Below are 18940 nucleotides of genomic sequence, written 5' to 3'. Positions count from 1 at the left end.
CTTTGGCTGGATGTCAATCTGCTCTGCATCCAGAGTGTCCCAGGTTCAATCTTCTGCATCTCCAGAAGAAGCTGGGAGAGACCTTTGCCTGAAATCCTGGATACTGCCAGTCATTGTAAACAGTACTGAAGTAGATGGACCAATGGTCTGCCATGCATAAGGCAGCCTCTGTGTTTCTATATTTGAGCATGCTCTGGTGTACAGTGTAGTATTATAGAAATAACGGTGATTCATGAGGAAGGAGACCACAATTAAATGTTGTATGTTCTCTTAATTCTTTCAGTTCAACGTAGCATAGGCAGATGACAATATGTGTCTCAGAATTTCATCTTGAATTCCTTGCTTATATGGTGAGCAACACAGAGATGAGGATTGTGTTCTGCTGCTCATACTTTCAATAACTATCAACATAAAAGTACAGGAGGTTTTTGGGGGGGACGGGGAGATATCTAATGAAGCTAAATGACTCACAAATAACGCAAGACTAAGTATGCATTGTGGGATGCGGGTGGCGCTGTGGGTTAAACCACAGAGCCTAGGACTTGCCGATCAAAAGGTTGGCGGTTCGAATCCCCGTGACGGGGTGAGCTCCCGTTGCTCAGTCCCTGCTCCTGCCAACCTAGCAGTTTGAAAGCACATCAAATTGCAAGTAGATAAATAGGTACTGCTCTGGCGGGAAGGTAAACGGCATTTCCGTGTGCTGCTCTGGTTCGCCAGAAGCAGCTTAGTCATGCTGGCCATATGACCCAGAAGTTGTACGCCGGCTTCCTCGGCCAATAAAGCGAGATGAGCGCCGCAACCCCAGAGTCGGCCATGACTGGACCTAATGGTCAGGGGTCCCTTTACCTTTAAGTATGCTTTTGGAACCTAATTTTAAGGTATTTCCTAAATCGGGGTAGGGAGCTGGATCCAGTCAGTTGGCTGGATCTTGCATTGCTGCACCCTTGGGCCATTTTGGTGGCCCTCCCACCTGACAGTCATCTGACTTCACTATGATGTCAGGTGACCCATTTTTCCTTTGTAGTGTGGCAACTGGGCTACATAGAAATTCTAAGCCAAGTGGGGGTTGAAGTTACCCCCAGTAAGCTGATAGTAGCTGACTTCAGGCTCCATTTTTGGGTGGAATCAGCTGTGGCAACTCTGTAGCACAGCATATTTGAGCTGGTTTACTTTTGGTGACGGTTAGCAGATTGGTTGTGCACTGGCAAGGGAGCCTACCTGTCACCATCAGGAGTGCCTTTAAAGGTTCCCAATTGTGCACTGGCAGCCTTTACCTGCCCCTCATCTGATGCAGCATTTGCGGGACTGTGGTTTGGGGGAAATGGCCTTGCAGACCAAATTGAGACCCCTGCCAGACGTAATTAGATCTATGGGCTGGAGGTTCCCCATACCTACCCTAAATGGCCGTGCCTATTAAAACAGAACTATGTAGGCAGTAACAGACCATTGCAACAAACTGTTCTGATAGCATTTCGTGCACAATCTGCTATTGATTGTGCTGGTCAACACAGTCATGTTTTTAATCTTAGTTTCCATGCCTGAAGTCATCTGTGCCTATATTCTCTTTTAAAATCTACCTCCAAGAGCGTGCATACTTGCAAACTTGCAAATCGGCATTCAAAACCGACACTAGCAGCTATATGTTCAGTGTGGTGTAGTGGTTAAGAGCAGTGGACTCGTAATCGGGTGAACTGGGCTCGCGTCCCCGTTCCTCCACATGCAGCTGCTGGGTGACCTTGGGCCAGTCACACTTCTCTGAAGTCTCTCAGCCCCACTCACCTCACAGAGTGTTTGTTGTGAGGGAGGAAGGGAAAGGAGATTGTTAGCCGCTTTGAGACTCCTCAGGGTAGTGATAAAGCGGGATTTCAAATCCAACTCCTCTTTTTCTTCTTCTTCTTGATGTTGAGGAGGAAATGAGCTTCGTTACTTTTAATTCATTCCACTGTGCCCATATAAACAGGTATAGGGATTGCAGATGACTCTACGTAGTAACATATAGTACATTAAATAGGCTCCCTTGTAATTAGCATTCAGATGTTCCACAAAGGAGCGCAAATGCTTCCTCTTATTTATGTCCTAATTGCTGCTAGTGCAAACAAATGGTCGATTTGTTCCAAGGAAGTTGTAAAGTCTTATCTGGAGCTTTCCCTAGGCTTAACTTCATTATAGGGTTGCATGATTTCTACAAAACACACCAAATTCCATCAGTAATATTACTAAAAGCTTTGCATCTCAAACATTTTGCCCCACCACCTTTCTGGAAGAGAGGAGGGTGTCCTATGGAAAGTATATTTTTTGTTGCACAAGTTTTTAAAGGGAATGTGCATTGGATGGATATGGAATCGTTAAATACAATAGATCAGGGTCACTGCAGACCCAGCAAGAATCTTCATCACTTTTTGCTCACCATGCAGAGCTGGCCATATGTGTTAGAACTGGGATTGGAAACTTGTGGTCCTGCGGATGTTAATGGGCTCCCAACGCCCATCAACCCAAGCTAGCACAGCCAACGATCAGGGATGATGGGAGTCATTGTCCAGACACAGCTTCTTTGTCCCCCTGTACTGGTAATAGTACAACAGACAAACATGACAGCTACTAGCATTGTTCTCTGCCTCAGATAGTGGATGGTCTTAAACCTATGCACACCTGGGAGTAAGTACCACTGAACTGTTTATTTAGTGCATTGTAACCTGGTTTTCAGATGCAATTTATTTATAAACTGTATGTAATTACATGAGGAATATTTCCCCCCTTTTCACTAGATGGCACTGATGCATTATCGGCTTACTAGCACTCCTCCCCCTTTTTAAAATGCAGATATTATTCTCAATCCAGAGAGATGTGTGAGGTCTGCATGTGCAGTGGGGCCTTTTCTGTCTTATTCCATGCATCAGCTTTGTCTGAAGCAAGCAGTTATTTAAATTTATGCTAGTTTTTTTTTAAAACCAAACAAACAGAAGCTCATTTATTGTGGGGTGGGAGAGCCTGCTCTTGGGTGGGGGAGCCTTGTGCTTGCACCCACACGAAGGGAACTCTGGATTGTGGTCACTGCATATGCAACAGATATATCAGGTGCACCTGGAAAACAAAAATCTTGCACCATGGTTCTAAAGCCCCAGAGGCCTTAAATATTTCTGCCTGGTGTTTTTAGTGCATTTGAGAAAAGCCAGTAGTAGCACTTAGCTATCCCAGGCAGAGAAGCTATAGGGTCAGCCTTTTTTTTTTGGGTTGGGAAGCCCACTTACATGAACCTGGACCTTGCCCATCAAGACCTTCCTGATTGCAACTTACCTTGCAGGGAAGGCGGCTGTCCCTCCCAGATAATTCCTCCAGAGTGTGCGCTGGATCAGAGTGGTGGCCCAGGCAGACCTTCCTTTTATTGGGAAGGAGCCCAAGATGGATGCCTTCATCATGAGTTCGAAAGGTAAACTTGTTCTTATCTGTATGCTTATGGTTCTGCTAGTAAGCGTATTGCGCAAGAGAAGACAGTATGCTGGATATACACAGTGTACCATCGTTTCAAGGCCACGAGACCCAAACCCATGATGGCTTTCTTTGGAAGCGACAGCCATATGGATTGGTGTAGGAGGAACTAGCAGAACCGCGATCTTCACAGACAAGGACAAGTTTAACTTTCTGCTATACCCCTATACCAATCCGAAACTTTGAAACCTGATGCATTCAATTTTGTTTCAATCGAATGGAGTTTTTGACGGGCATCTGCGACTCACAGGGATGTATGGCCCCAGTCTCTTTCTCTCCATATGGCCTACCTCACAGGGTTGTTGTTAGATTAATTACTAGAAAAGAATCACTACTGTCCTCCTGGCAAAGTTCATGCGGGTAACAGTTTGGGACAGGTTGTGTGCAGAGCTGCAGTATGAGATAGGATGGATGCATCTGTGACTCTGGGGCATGTGGTTCCTTATGACAATCTCTCACGTGCCCATGGCTCCAAAGAGGTTGACAAGCCCTCACTGTAGCCATTGCGCCACACTGTGATATTTCATAACTAAAGGAATAGATACCACACATACTGTCAGCTAGGTGACTCCCGCTGCAAGCATTGCCCTCCTGGCCACATTTTAGCTTCAGTCATGCCCAGCAGTATTCTCTCCCCCCCCCCCCCCGGTACTTTACTTTATGGAGAGGGGAAACCACAATAACTTTTGAATCACGGATTAGAACGTGACCACTTAAAAGGTCTACTTCACAAAAAGGCCAAACAAAGTATATCAGTACTTTTCACCAAAATTTGAAAGAAATATGTGATTTCTTTATAAATGGGAAAGAGGTCAAACTTTTAAACTTGTTGGATCTGTGATAATTTTTATTGGATTGTTCTTTTTTTTTGGGGGGGTACTTTCATACACCTCATCGGGTAGACCATGTGTATGCAAAATTTCAAATTCACTAGTTCTATTAGCTATAGCCCGTTGAGACTTATCATGATGGAACTTGATTAACTGTAGAAGAACTGCCCTGTTTCTATTATCAGCATTCCCACCCCACAATAATACTCAGCCTAAATCTGTTTTCTGAACCTTGACAGCACCTGGCCATAAAGAGCTGCTGAAACCTCCTCCTCCTCCTCTTCCGCCTCCTCAAGAGATGATCTAGTAAAGAGCAGAATTCATTCAAAATCAGAATGTTCCTGTTCACAACTAGATCAGTTTCATTCTGGAGGTGATACATTGCTGAAGATACATTCATGTTACTACTTCTGTATAGTTTTCATTTGATTGTCGGTACGCTATTTTAACTAGTCAGGATTTTCCAACCCAATCCTCAACATGTTTACTCAGATGTTCCACTGAATTAAATGGGCCTTACTACTAGTAAGTATTGAGGGCTGCTGCTTTAGGTCATAATGCCTCCAGATTTGTCACTCTCAGACTTCTATGTATAGCTTCCAAGTTGACGGCACAAATACTTAATGTGGCATGCATCTTTTCTGCTAAAGCACTCCTTACTCCCTAAGAGTTTAAATAGACATGTTTTCAGTTAACATTCCCCTCATATGTAAACTATTTATCTTGCCAGAAAAGTAAGCTTGGTTGCCCTGGAATCACTTGCTGACACATCTGTGTAAGGAGACTGACTTATTTCTTGTAGCTTCTCAAGTATACTTGAGAAGGAACTTGAGTATTTCCACAGCTGGATTAACTGCTTACTTTTCTAGCATGTACACTCTCTTTTAAAGTTATTCTTGCAGTAGCCCGTTTTAAAATATTAATCAGCAAATCTTCAAAGGTATTTCATCAGTTCTTCATTAAGTTAATTCATTATAGCAAACTCTGCTCATTTCCTATTTAGTCCAATATATCTTCCCATTCCTGTGTTGCACATTCTGTTGTTGTTCCTGAAGTAGTTAAAATCTGCAGAAAGTTCATATTCCAGGTTCACCCACAAATGAAGTCATTTTCTCTTTTTTTAAAAAAAGAATTGCAACTAATTTCCACACATTGACCATTGCTAAAAAGGGAAAGCTACACAAATCATTTTCTTCACACGATACTTTAAGGAAGTGATGCTACAACGAGTCATTAATGCAACAAAGGACTTCAAGGATAATTCAGATTTTTTAACTATGAGGTTACTGAAAAATAAAATTACCGTAAACCTTCACTGGTTGTGGCAGGTGAGAGAGGGAGGGATTCACTGTCATCAACAAAGGTAAGCCATGAATTAACCAGTTTTACAAGCAGTAACCAGATAGCTTCCCCCGGAAAGAAAAGCCAGAAAGCTTGGCTAGTATTAATAGGTGGAAATAAGTGTTTTTATGAATTAAATGGTTTCTAACTTATTTTCCTAACATTGCAGGCACCTATGGGGACTTGCTGGGGTGACATCTCAGAAGGTGTACGTGTAGAAGTCCCTAACACAGACTGCAGCCTACCTACCAAAGTCTTCTGGATTGCTGGGATTGTAAAATTAGCAGGTTATTAACTTTGCATAAAATAATGCATTTTAAATTGTAACTGTATCAATAAATAATTCAGGGATTTGAGCAGGTGTATATATTATTTGAAACAAAATGCATAGCAGAATGGATAAGTCTTCTGTGTTGAATGGCCTGATACTTAAGGTTGCCATAGTGGGGCAAGTTCCTATTAAGTCAACAGTGGTTTTCCAAGCAGATCTGTTTGAAACCCTGCCTATAAGGGATGATTCTGCGGAATTTAAAAGACTGTCATATTCAGATCTTGAATGCTACAGACACTGTTAATTGTAGACTTTGTTCTCATTCTTCAGAGGGTGATAAGGAGTAATTGTAATTTTTATATTATTAGAGCTGCAATTTATATGTTTTCAACTTTAGGGGTTGAAAAACTTTTCCTTTGCGTAGTTTCTGATTCCTGATAAGTCTCTTGCTTGTGATTTTGAGCTAAGACTCATAATTTCCCTGCAGACTTCATTATGTGAAATTCCCTTTATGATCAACACACTGCTGTCCTCCAAGCAAAGCACTCTAGGTGTTTGAAACAAGGTTATACACTCATGGCTTGTGGCTCTTTCTTTCTCTGTGACCTTTGAATGTTTGCATTGAGATAGCAGTTAAAGCACCAGCATAGGTCAGGCAAATTAATCAAGCTGAATTTGCCAACAGGCTCCCAACACATAGTTTGAGAAGCCTCATGTAAAACAAATTGCCTTAAAATCCAGGGAAAAAATATATTTCAAGGCCATGTCTTCTAACAGTATACTGTGCAGGAGTCGCCAACCTTTTTGAGCCTGTGAACTCATTTACAAATTGGAGAAATTGTTGTGGGCACTGCATGCACGCAATAATAGGCACCAACTCCTAGGGGCCCAAGCAATTTTGGCCCCCCAAATATTTTTTTGAGGTGGCTGGGCACCCCTCAATATTCAGAGGACGTCTCACAATGTCCCTCCAATCCTTTGGAGAAGCTGGTGCCTCTGCACTCACGGCAACCTATTCTATTGGCTACAATAGATTGCTTCATTCAAGCTTAATTTCCGTGGAGGAAGAGACCTACGAGGGCTATGCTGGTGACCCCTAGTATAGTACAGTCGTACCTTGGAAGTTGAACGGAAGCCTTTCTGGAAGTCCGTTCGACTTCCAAAACGTTCGGAAACCAAAGCACGGCTTCTGCAGCCTGCAAGCCAAGCGGAAGCCGCAGAAGCCCCGTCGGATGTTCAGCTTTCAAAAATAGTTCACAAACCGAAACAGTCGCTTCTGGATTTGCGGCGTTTGGGAACCAAAACGTTTGAGAACTAAGCTGTTTGAAAACCAAGGTACGACTGTAACATCAATGTAGGAACTTCCCCTATTGACAAAGTACATTAATCTCCTGCACACCTACCCCAACCTCTGCTGTGGTGCCTCCCTTCTTTCACAGCTCTAGTATAGGCAGTGGCAGCTGAAGACCACTTCCAACATCGGCTCGCTTCCTCTGGAAGCTGTTCCAAATGAAGGGGAGTGCGTGTTTGATTGTGGTGCATTTCTTCAGTAAGAGTAGCATGGATCAGCATGAGATTTCCTTCTCTTTCAGGTTACAGTGCTTTACTAAGATATGAAGGCTTTGAAAGCGATTCAAGTCTCGACTTCTGGTGTAACATCTGTGGTCTTGATATCCATCCGGTTGGTTGGTGTGCAACAAGTGGGAAGCCTCTAGTGCCGCCTCGATGTACGTAAATCTGACTTTTAACAGGCTGACCTTTAGTTGAATTTATCTTATTCTCTCTGTACTGATCCTTTAACTTACATTACATACTCTCTTATCTTAAGTGTAAGTCTGATATCACAACATCTGTATATCTCTCTCTGTATTTATCATATGAATGGACGTGCTTGCGTCTAACTCATGTTGTGTCAAAATAGCTAAAAGTACTTCACTATGATAACGTATCTGGATTTCCAGTAAATTCTGAAGACAATAACTTTTTGACATTGTTCATTCAGTGTCTTGCAATACAAATTTTCAAAAGTGGTTAATGTCTGTTTGTTTTTCTGAATCTTGACAGCCATTCAACACAAATACACAAACTGGAAAGCTTTTCTGGTGAAACGACTCACTGGTGCCAAAACTCTTCCTCCTGACTTCTCTCAGAAGGTGAGGCTGGTTTCAAAGAAGACCCTTGTCAGCCTTTTTGACTTATTTATTATAGTACTTACAAAATGCTTTTGAGGATAAATACTCTAAAAACTGTTACATAAAAAAGTTAAACAGTAAAATGCAATATGAAAATCAGAATTGGAGCGGAAAGCAAAAGCTGGCAGCAACAACAAAAAAGCAGCAACAGTTGGACCAGAAACAAAAGTTTAAAAAGCCTAAGTTATGAGACCATCACAGGAAAAGCTCTTTTCCTAGTTGGCAGTCTAAAGTCTGAAAGTGATGGTACCTGTCTTTGTTTACTGATCATAAAACTGGGTGTGGAAAGGGGAACAAAACAGGGGGAAGCACTCCCTGTGATACTTGTGGGCAATAGCAGATTCACATAGCCATTGTTGTAGATGGGTATTTGCAGAGGTACATATGTTAACATTGCACGATTATATATTTACAGGTGTCAGAAAGCATGCAGTATCCCTTTAAGCCTTCTATGAGAGTAGAAGTTGTTGATAAAACTCATCTCTGCCGAACACGGGTAGCAATTGTAGACAGCGTAATTGGAGGCAGGTTAAGATTGGTATATGAAGAAAGTGAAGACAAAACAGATGACTTCTGGTGCCATATGTACAGCCCACTCATACATCCCATTGGTTGGTCTCGGAGTATAGGACATCGGTTCAAAAGATCTGGTAAGCTCCTCTTGTGCAGAGTTTCCCACAAACAAATTAATATATCACATTGATGCTTTCAAGATATGAGAGTCGGACAGAGGAAGATGCTTTGAGGTTTGCTTGCTTTTTAAGCCATCAAGCGGTATACATTTTATGGAATAAAAGTATTTTTAAAAAATGCTTTATTTGGTTTTGGTAGGTGTTTGTATTTTTAAAAGGTCACATGTTTGAAGTAGTAAATTAGAAATCTTCAACTTCGTTTTTCCCCCTTTTTCACAGATATTGCCAAGAAACAGGACTCTTATTTTGATGCACCCCCACATTTATTTGCTAAGGTATGATGTTTTGCAAGGAACTTGATTTATAATGGAAGGAATTGTTCATCAGCATCGAAGCTGGAGAAGCAAATAGACTGTGATGCTGACCTGTGTTGCTTCCATTTGTTGCCTCAAAATGTTTCTTTAGGTAAAGGAAGCCGAGTCAAGTGGAGAATGGTTCAAGGAGGGGATGAAATTGGAAGCCATAGATCCATTAAACCTTTCTGCAATATGTGTGGCAACAATTAGAAAGGTAAATATATTAGTTTAATTTTGCTTGTAATTTCCGTTGCTGTTGCTCTTAAGTGAATTTTCATTTTGTGTATTTATGTATTTTATTGTGTATTGCACTTCAATATATAATTAGTTGTTTTGTGATTTTAAACTATTGCAAGGGGGCGGGGAATTATATTAAACAAACAAATCATGTGATCTGCCTCTGCTCCCTTAACTCATGTTTTTAAGGAATCAGGAGCATTACATAGGTGCTGGTTGTAACCAGCATAGTGTTGTACAAAAAAATCAGGAACCATATGGACCATATTGTTGTTTGCCTTAAAACAGGGTTGCCAAATCAACCAGTAGCTGAATTTCTTTGAAAACCTTTGCTCTTCACTTCCTGGTATTTCCCCACCTTTAAATTACTTTAACTTCTAAATCTTAACTGCTGTTTGTTTGTTTTTTGTTTGTCTAGGTATTAGCAGATGGATATCTTATGATTGGGATCGATGGCTCTGAGGCAGCCGATGGGTCTGACTGGTTTTGTTACCATGCCACCTCCCCTTCTATATTCCCCGTTGGTTTCTGTGAAATTAACATGATTGAACTAACTCCACCCCGAGGTATTCATACCTTCTTGTGCATAAATCTATACATGTCTTGCAAGCCGTGTTGTGTGAAATAATTCATTTCTTTTTCCTTAAGCTTGTTTGCAAAAATCATATCCTTTACATCTCTCTTCAAACTCTAGTTTGGAGTTGCCGAACCAATCGTCGTTTAGCAGACAAGTGTTTCATTATTGCTCGCTTAACTATCCTTTGGCTGGCTGGGAATGTTGCAGCTCTCTTTTTCTGACTTGGTTCTCCCGTTTGCTTTTTAGTCAGTGCAGAGTAAAGGAGTAAAAGAATTGCCACTGCTGTGGCTTGCTGAAGTGGTGTAGATGGGACAAGCAGCTAGGCTAGGTGCATTACGGTTTAATGCCACCTCTTCATTAGTTATGATATCCTCAAAGTAAGTGGCACTCTTCTCACCTGTCTAGGCCAGACTGGCCTAGTAACAGCATATATTCTGCCTAGTTTGATCGATTGCTTCCTGTGATTTCCCCCCTAAAATCTGGGCTCAAGGTCATCCAGTGAATCTGGTTGGCAGGAGATTCAGGATAGGCAAAAGGAAGCACATTTTCGCATGACAATGTGTGAAATTCTCTGCCTGATATGTGAAGGCTACTATCTTAGATAGCTAAGGGAATTGGATAAATTCATGCAGGGTAAAACTGTCAGTGGGTATCAAGGTTTTTTTGCTTTTTTGTTTTGCATTTAAGGTTAGTGGGGTGGCCTCTTATTCAGAGCTCTGTCTGTACATTTGTGGTCCTTTATTGCACTCTGGCACTTCTGCTGAGGGAAGGGCCATGATTCAGTGAGAGATGGCTGGGTTCCAATGTTCTTCACCCCCAGTAAGTGTTCCAAATAGTGTTCCAACTAGTGTTGTGATCTGCCAACATCTGGAGGGCCCTCAGTTGAGTCCCTAGCAGCAGCAGTGAAAGGGATCTCTGATAAGGTAAAAGAGACCTCTGTCTGATACCTTGGAGAGCTTTTGCCAAAGTAGACTATGCAGGGCTAGATGGACTGAGGATCCCACTTGGGAGGAGTAACTTCATAGTTTATTCTAAGAAATGTATACCCTGTCCTTCCATGGTTATCAAACTGCTTGGGGCAGAGTGTGTGTGTGTGTGTGTGTGTGTCTGTGTCTGTGTCTGTGTACGGATCAGGGCAAATGTTTTTGTGATGCTACTACATAACTGTTAATCCCTTGTAGGTTATGCAAAACTACCTTTCAAATGGTTTGACTACCTCAGGGAAACGGGTTCAGTAGCAGCCCCTGTGAAGTTCTTTAACAAGGTAAGACCAAAATGTTTCACAATTGTTGTGTACCTACAATTTGTGGTGCTCATTCCTTTGTCGGCAGCCCCATAGAATCTAGAAAATGTCTTCACATGTAGCTGTTATAGAAAAGCATCTTAACTATAAATAGAATAGAGTACTGGCAGATAAGTACTTTCAGTAGATTCACCCTGTGGATTTAAGACTAATGAAATGCAATGGTGGTTGAAGAAGGAAAAGAGTTACCCCAGTATTGCAATATTGGCATTTGAATCCTATATGAACACCTTTAGTTGGAACAGGAATATCATAGCTGGGATGTAGTGAATGCACCCATTTCTGTGCCTCTCTTCCTTGAGGACATGCAACACTGAAAAACTCAGATATTTTATGTCATGTATACAAGTCTTGTTTTGCATGACCATACCAAATTAAATTAATTTTTTTAAAGAAAAGCTTATTAAATAATTGGTTCCATTCTGAAGCCCACACTTCAGTTTCCAAAAACTGAATATATTAGAGATTCAATTATCAAAAACCTTTCTGTTTAACATGTTACATTAAGGGCTTTCCATTTTCACTTCTGCACCAAAGTGCTAGGAAACTACAACTGTTGAAAGGGCCATACCCTCAACAGATATATCATTTAGGCAATATTGATATGGTATCCTATCCTGTGGTTAGTTCCAGCTTTACCACTACCTTGGGGCTGGATGGCTGTCAGTGGTGGAGTGGTGGACCTAAGTATGTACCAGATTTTTCTGTTCACTGAAATGCATACCTGGAGCCTATTTAACTAAAGCTTCCATTCCACCTTAAAAGTACCAACTGACAGCTAAAGTAAAGCATGACCAGGTAACTTGACTTGGGATCTCATGAACCCAGTATTTATAGCCAAAGTGAACTAAAGGTGACGGTAGAAAGCTCTAGGAGATCCCATATGCTGTGCTGGATCATCTGTTACTGCATACCTTGGTAGAATGAGAGTGCTCACAAGTCTAAGAAAATGTACCAGGAGAGAGAAAGGTTCTGTTATGGGAGAGGTGATTGTGAACGTGTTTTAATCACAAAACTTTGCTTTTCAAAGCAATATGATGTACTTGTCTCAGTGGCATAGCGTGGGGGGTGCAGGGGGGGCCGGCCGCACCGGGCGCAACATCTGGGGGGGCGCTCGCACTCGCAGCTCTCTGCCCCTACCTGGCTCGGGTAGGGTTAGGGGGCGCAAATTACTTGCCTTGCCCCGGGTGCTGACAACCCATGCTACGCCACTGACTTGTCTTACATTTCTGTTCCAGGAAGTTCCAAACCATGGGTTTCATGTTTCAATGAAGCTGGAGGCTGTGGACCTCATGGAACCTCGTCTAGTATGTGTGGCTACAGTAACTCGTATTATTCACCGTCTGTTGAGGATACATTTTGACGGCTGGGAAGACGAATATGATCAGTGGGTGGATTGTGAATCTCCTGACCTCTACCCTGTAGGATGGTGTCAGCTAACGGGTTACCAACTACAGCCTCCTGCGTCACAATGTAAGTTGCCCTTAATTTCTCTCTGAACTTTCTATAGCTGAAACGTAGCAGACCTCTCTATGGTAAAATTTTTCATATCTTTGTTTCTATTTTTAGATTTTGATCTATTTCCTGCCGGGTTACCAGCTAGCGCAAGGGTGTAGTCTGGGCAATCGGCTTGGACTTACACAATGCCATTTGCTTAATACTCCAGAGCTCAATCCGTTTTGCTCTGTAGTCAGTAGTACTTCAGAGTGTTTGTCTTATTCTGTCCCTGTTCGCCACTGATATTTGGAAGGCAAATAAGAAAGCAAGTTGCTTTTAATGCAGTATTATTGGGAATACTGTATGGTCATGTAGATTAGCAAGTAATTTTGCATTTATTACTTTAATTAACTAATTTCTTACATGCCCCTCAAGGTAGTTCACAAATATACAATAAAGAGATAAACATTGTATGTGTTTGCATTGTTACTATATTTTTATCCTATTGTTCTGACTTTTGGTTTATTTCTCTGGTTCATTGCAGTCTTTTAATGATGCCCTTACAATGATCAGTTATAGTAGAGTCATATAACAGGCTTAGCAGCTTGACTCTATTAGTTATCAGTTGTACTGAGCATATTTTAAAAGGCAGAATGGTTCTGATTGGCCCAGATGGTGTGCATTTTGTATGGTAAAATGATTTTACACATGAAAGTATGAATCATTCCTGACTTGGGGGAATGATTCTATGTCGTTTACTACCCTGCAACACAATTGTTAATTCACATCTGGATCATTTTGCTTCCTATCACCTTATAATCACTTTGTCAAATGCAGGATCAAGTAATGTGATATTAAAAGATATTAATGTGTCTAAAATTTCAAGAATATTTTGCAGTTTCAAGTGGCACAGGGCTAAAATTATACTGAATATAGGTGCTGCTGTCCACGAGGCTTCTGAAACATGAAGCATCTCACCTGCAGTGTTTTGCCTGCACACAAAAAGGGTGTTTAAATTCACTTTCTTTTTAAAAACATATATTTCAGCATCAAGAGATGGTCAGTCAAGCTCGTCAAAGCAGAAGAAAAAATCAAAGTCACAACAATACAAAGGACACAAGAAAAGTGGGTAACAAAAATTATTTGTTTTTACCTTCTTGCTACAAAACTGCCTTTTTCTCTCAGGAAAAATGATGGTTGCGAATGATGCTTTCTGTTGAAATGTTTTTCAAGCTTAAAGTGCATTATGGCACAAGGAAAACTTTTTAAATTGAGTATTTTTTTGTCACGTGAAGTAAAATAAAGTGCAAATATAAGTATTTTTTTAAAGCAAACTCTGTGGTAGTTTCTACTTAATATCTTGGTTTCAGTTTTAGGTCCTTTCATAGAAAACTTTTTCTCTCCAGAATGATAAGAGATTGATTAATTTTTGTTTAGGGTAGTACTGTCATCTTCACCAAGATAAGATAGATGATATATTTTATTAAGCCATGTTGTTCATAGAACTAAAAATTAGTGCTTTTTTAAGATTCACATAGAACAGGCATAGGCAAACTCGGCCCTCCAGATGTTTTGGGACTACAACTCCCATCATCCCTGACCACTCGTCCTGTTAGCTAGGGATGGTGGGAGTTGTAGTCCCAAAACATCTGGAGGGCCGAATTTGCCTATGCCTGACATAAAATTAATTTCAGTCTAAAGTTAAAGAATACTGTAATCGGTTATAATAAGTATACAGAGTAAAGTGAGGATGAGTGTAGAAACAGAAATGAAGAATTATTTTTTGAAGTGAGAGCTTAGAAAAAAACTTCAGCATAGAATGTTTATTGCGTGTCTTGACCATTATAAGGTTAAGTTTGACATTCTTTATATTTTGCTTGATTGGTTTTCATGCTGGTCTTTTCATCTGAGAGATGACAGCTTTTTGTGGCTACAGGAGCTGGTAAAATTGATCTATAGAGTTAATACCCCTATGGAGGGTCTGAGACACTGGAAAGACTTCCTTGCGTAGGGAAGTGTAATGAAATTGTACTATATTTTAACCAAATTAGATTTTAATTTTAAAACTTTATTTTGGACAGGCACACATTACAGCTGAGCTGTTAAGTTTCTCTTAATGGCTCAGCCTACATGGAACTTTTAATTTTGTTCCAGGCAGTGTAGAACATTAGAACTGAAATGAAATCCATTGTACATTGTATTCCTTTGTATTTTTATTCTGAAGCAAGTCCCACAGGCCTGGTTCAGATACTTGGTTTACAGTTTGCTAAACCATGATTTTTAGGAGCTGGAAACAAGTGATGGAACCACCCCTCCCACCTTTGACATCTTCCTTCCACCTTGCTTACACTCTGGTTTAATAAAACCACAGTTAATAGTTATGTCCAAAACAGGAAACTGTAGTTTAATGTTAGTTTTACCAAGAAGGATTTTAAACTCTGAAGTTGGTTTAAGATCCTTGTTGGTAAATCAGTATTAAACCACAGTTCCCCATTTTGGAAACCGCAGAGAAGGTTGGTTTGATTAAACTAGGATGCAAGCAATGAGGAAGGAACATGTGATCTCGGTGCTTGTTCCCATTGCTAAAACTGGAGTCGCAAGCATGGGAGTAGAACATACAAACCAGTGGATAGCCTTACCTGAGTGTGTTTGGGATTGTAGCCAAATTCCTTCTGAAATGCCAATTTTCCAACTTATATTAACAAACGGAGAGCATGACCAGTCCGTTGTATCTGGAGCAGGTAGGAGCGTGTGTGAGTTGAATGGGGATGGAGAGGAAGGTGAATCCTGGTGTATCTGCAAACATACTGTATCTTGCCCTATAGAACTGGCACATTCTTTAGATTGAATTCTGTTATTTTATTGGGAAATGGAATGTTTATTCTTTTTGGATTTCCAGAAAGGCTCAAACACCCTCAGTTTGAATCCCCGCGACGGGGTGAGCTCCTGTTTCTCAGTCCCTGCTCCTGCCCACCTAGCAGTTCAAAAGCACATCAAAGTGCAAGTAGATAAATAGGTACCGCTCCAGCGGGAAGGTAAACGGTGTTTCCGTGCACTGCTCTGGTTCGCCAGAAGCGGCTTAGTCATGCTGGCCACATGACCCGGAAGCTGTACGGCGGCTCCCTCCGCCAATAGAGCGAGATGAACACCGAAACCCCAGAGTCGTCCGCGGCTGGACCTAATGGTCAGGGGTCCCTTTACCTTTACCTTACAAATATTTTAACTCTCTCTTTCCCCTTTATCACGACAGTTAATGCAAAGTCATTAATTCCAATAATGAAGCTCCTTAGTGTTGCTTTAGAGTTAGACAAATTGTAAATTCACAGAAGGCTATAGGCATTTTCAAAGCAATAAGGCTAGGACAAAACCTGTTTGCTAAAAATGAGACGCTAAAATGATGTCGGAGCTTGTTACTCCCTCTGCACCTTTCTTAGCTCAACCCTTAATTTAAGAACTCTTCTGAGATGAAGGAACTGACAACAAGCCTCTTGTCTCATCCTCTTTGTTTGCTTTTGACTTAGCTCTGTGGCAATTTTCTCCTTTGATCTGACCCCATTAAAAAAATTAATGAGTTGGAGCCTTCGGTGAAGTTCAGCTAAAATGCTTTATTTTATGTGGCAGGACCCAACTCCTTGAATGTGTACTATCTGATAGTGAACTAAAAGGAAAGTTATTAATCTGCCTCCGTTTATTATGAGATGAAAACAACTAGTCTGATTAGTCCTACTGTACATTGATTTTCTGCTCTGACTCTTGGCATTTTAAGTTGAAGAAAGCTTTATTTATTTACCATGCTTTAACTGTAGGAAGCTGTAAACCAATGCAGCTGGATTAATTCACGACAGTGCCTTCTTCTTAAAAGCATTTAGTAGTCATATTTATTATATTTATATTAAAAATTATAAGCTGCTTTTTAGCCAAAGAGGCCTCAAAGCAGTGTACAACAGCTACATAACGCAATAAGCATTTTCAAAAATAAATAAATAAAAGGAATTTGCACTTTCTTTCTTTCTGGCTGCTTAGTTCACTTGGGAATATTAGTACATACAAGGTGAGGGGTTTAGGACTTTCATGAACTTTAGTACTTTTTAATGCTGACCAAAAAAACACTAGCTGTTTTAGATTGTAATGATGAAGACTTTTTGCTCATGCCACCTATGTCTGAGGAGTAGACAAAATGAATTGTACTAATCTAGCAAGCATACAGTGAGAATATTTTGTATTGGAACGTCGTTACCAAGCGAGAGCTACCACCTTTACAAAGCACAGCTTCCTGGAATTGGGAGAATATTCTACTCTCTGGGATACCCTCATCACCTGGCTCAGAAGGCACGTGTAGCATCTGCCAAGCTGATCCTGACTTTGATTATTAGGATGCAGCAGCTACTACCGTTTTCTATTTTCTCCTGTTTCTCCCCTCGGCCCAAGCCCAACTCCCAAATTTAGGCCAGACAGAGGGAGCAAGAAAGCAAAGCGCTTGCCAGTCTCTGCTCATTGATGTGCCCATGGCAAGAAACTGTGCCACCTACCATCAGATAAGCACACAAGTACTTCGGCATGATGCGGGTGGCGCTGTGGGTTAAAGCCTCAGCGCCTAGGACTTGCCGATCGAAAGGTCGGCGGTTCAAATCCCCGCGGCGGGGTGCGCTCCCGTCGCTCGGTCCCAGCGCCTGCCAACCTAGCAGTTCGAAAGCACCCCCGGGGGCAAGTAGATAAATAGGGACCGCTTACTAGCGGGAAGGTAAACGGCGTTCCGTGTGCTGCGCTGGCTCGCCAGATGCAGCTTGTCACGCTGGCCACGTGACCCGGAAGTGTCTGCGGACAGCGTTGGCTCCCGGCCTCTAGAGTGAGATGAGCGCACAACCCTAGAGTCTGTCAAGACTGGCCCATACGGGCAGGGGTACCTTTACCTTTTTTACTTCGGCATGTCTTTGGTCAGTCAGATGCTTAAAACCAGGAAGGGAGGTGAAGTGATGCTTTTAGGGCAGGCTTCCTCAACCTTGGCCCTCCAGAGGTTTTTGGCCTACAACTCCCATGATCCCCAGCTAGCAGGACCAGTGGTCAGGGATGATGGGAATTGTAGCCTCAAAACATCTCGAGGGCCGAGGTTGAGGAAGCCTGTTTTAGGGTTTGTGAAGGAAAAAGCAGCATTCATACCTGTCAGCCAGAGGAGTGCTTCAGGCAAGCCAGCGCTGCACATAGACTCATATGTACTGGTAGAACAAAGCGGCTTCCACTTTAAGCCTGCCAAAGAAGTTCATTCCAGGAGAAGCCAGTTCAAGGGTAGAGTGAGTATTTTCACACTTAGGTGGAGATACCCAGATAGGGGCTGAAGTGAGTTTACAGAGATTACCCCTCCCAAGGTTCCGAGATAGGAGGTTCTGAGAGCTCAGAGTTCCATAGCTGGAACCCAGGTAGGATAAGGTGGTCTGTAGAGATGGGTCCAGGTCATGATAGTGCTAGGGATTATGTTCCCTATCACAATTTAGTTCTTTTTAAGGTAGTAACCAGGTGAAAGGTAAATGTCCAGACTCTTAAGGCTTCAAAACATTTTCCAGACCCTCATCCTTTAAACCTTTATTCAAGCTGGGATGTGCGAGAGAGAGTACATGCCTACAGCCCCCCTACTCTTTAGACCACGGCTGGTGACAGCTCCTTGTGGAGAATCTGTAAGAAAACAACTGTCGGGCCGTGACCTGCACGGGGGTGTCTATATTGCTTAGATCCCCATTGTAGTCTTGGTCTGGATTTCGCTTCTCTGCATCAATGGGAGTTTCTCTCTCAGTGCAAATAGCAGCCTAATCATTCATGCACTTAATGATTGCGTGAAGAATCTCACATCCATTTTGGTGTTGTGTGTTGAGAAAATAAAGGATCTATTTGAGCAAAATGCAGAAATCTACAGAGTTCAGTAGCTAATGTAATATTCTTGTCTTTAACCTTCCATGGCAGAAGCTTGAAATACAAATTACTTTAGGTAGAACATGACAGTTCACAAAGAGCCTCAGTAACTCTAAGGTAGCTTTCCCCCCAACTTTGCAGAGGTTTTATTAGCATGAGACATACTGCAGTGAATTTAATGCTAAAAGTGCTATAAAATGGAGCCCATTCTAGTAATACAACATGGAAAATAGAATACCCACCTGCCACTCTTTGGGTGGAAATAATATGTGTTCCCAGAAGGTGGGAGGGTACTTTTGACACCACCCATTTTTGGTTCTCCAAGCATTTTTGCATAAAAACACTTGTTAGTCAAGGACATCACAGAATATTCAAAT

At 41.7% G+C, this 18940-nt stretch overlaps 1 protein-coding gene across 12 annotated transcripts in view; it reads left to right on the top strand.

Moving 5' to 3' along the window:
- MBTD1 (mbt domain containing 1) overlaps nt 1-18940 on the top strand; it is a 50693-nt gene that overhangs the window by 18094 nt on the left and 13659 nt on the right. For all 12 annotated transcript variants that reach the window (XM_083430136.1, XM_083430129.1, XM_083430128.1 and 9 more), the window contains 10 exons: nt 5827-5944; nt 7521-7655; nt 7993-8081; nt 8536-8770; nt 9032-9087; nt 9218-9322; nt 9764-9911; nt 11104-11186; nt 12464-12698; nt 13710-13787. In XM_083430136.1, the coding sequence (XP_083286262.1) occupies nt 5827-5944; nt 7521-7655; nt 7993-8081; nt 8536-8770; nt 9032-9087; nt 9218-9322; nt 9764-9911; nt 11104-11186; nt 12464-12698; nt 13710-13787 (1282 nt within the window). The remainder of the gene's footprint in view (nt 1-5826; nt 5945-7520; nt 7656-7992; nt 8082-8535; nt 8771-9031; nt 9088-9217; nt 9323-9763; nt 9912-11103; nt 11187-12463; nt 12699-13709; nt 13788-18940) is intronic.

This window comes from Podarcis tiliguerta (genome assembly GCF_965153285.1).
Source record: "Podarcis tiliguerta genome assembly, chromosome: 2".
Taxonomy (NCBI): Eukaryota; Metazoa; Chordata; class Lepidosauria; order Squamata; family Lacertidae; genus Podarcis; species Podarcis tiliguerta.
This window is presented reverse-complemented; position numbering and strand designations above follow the sequence as displayed.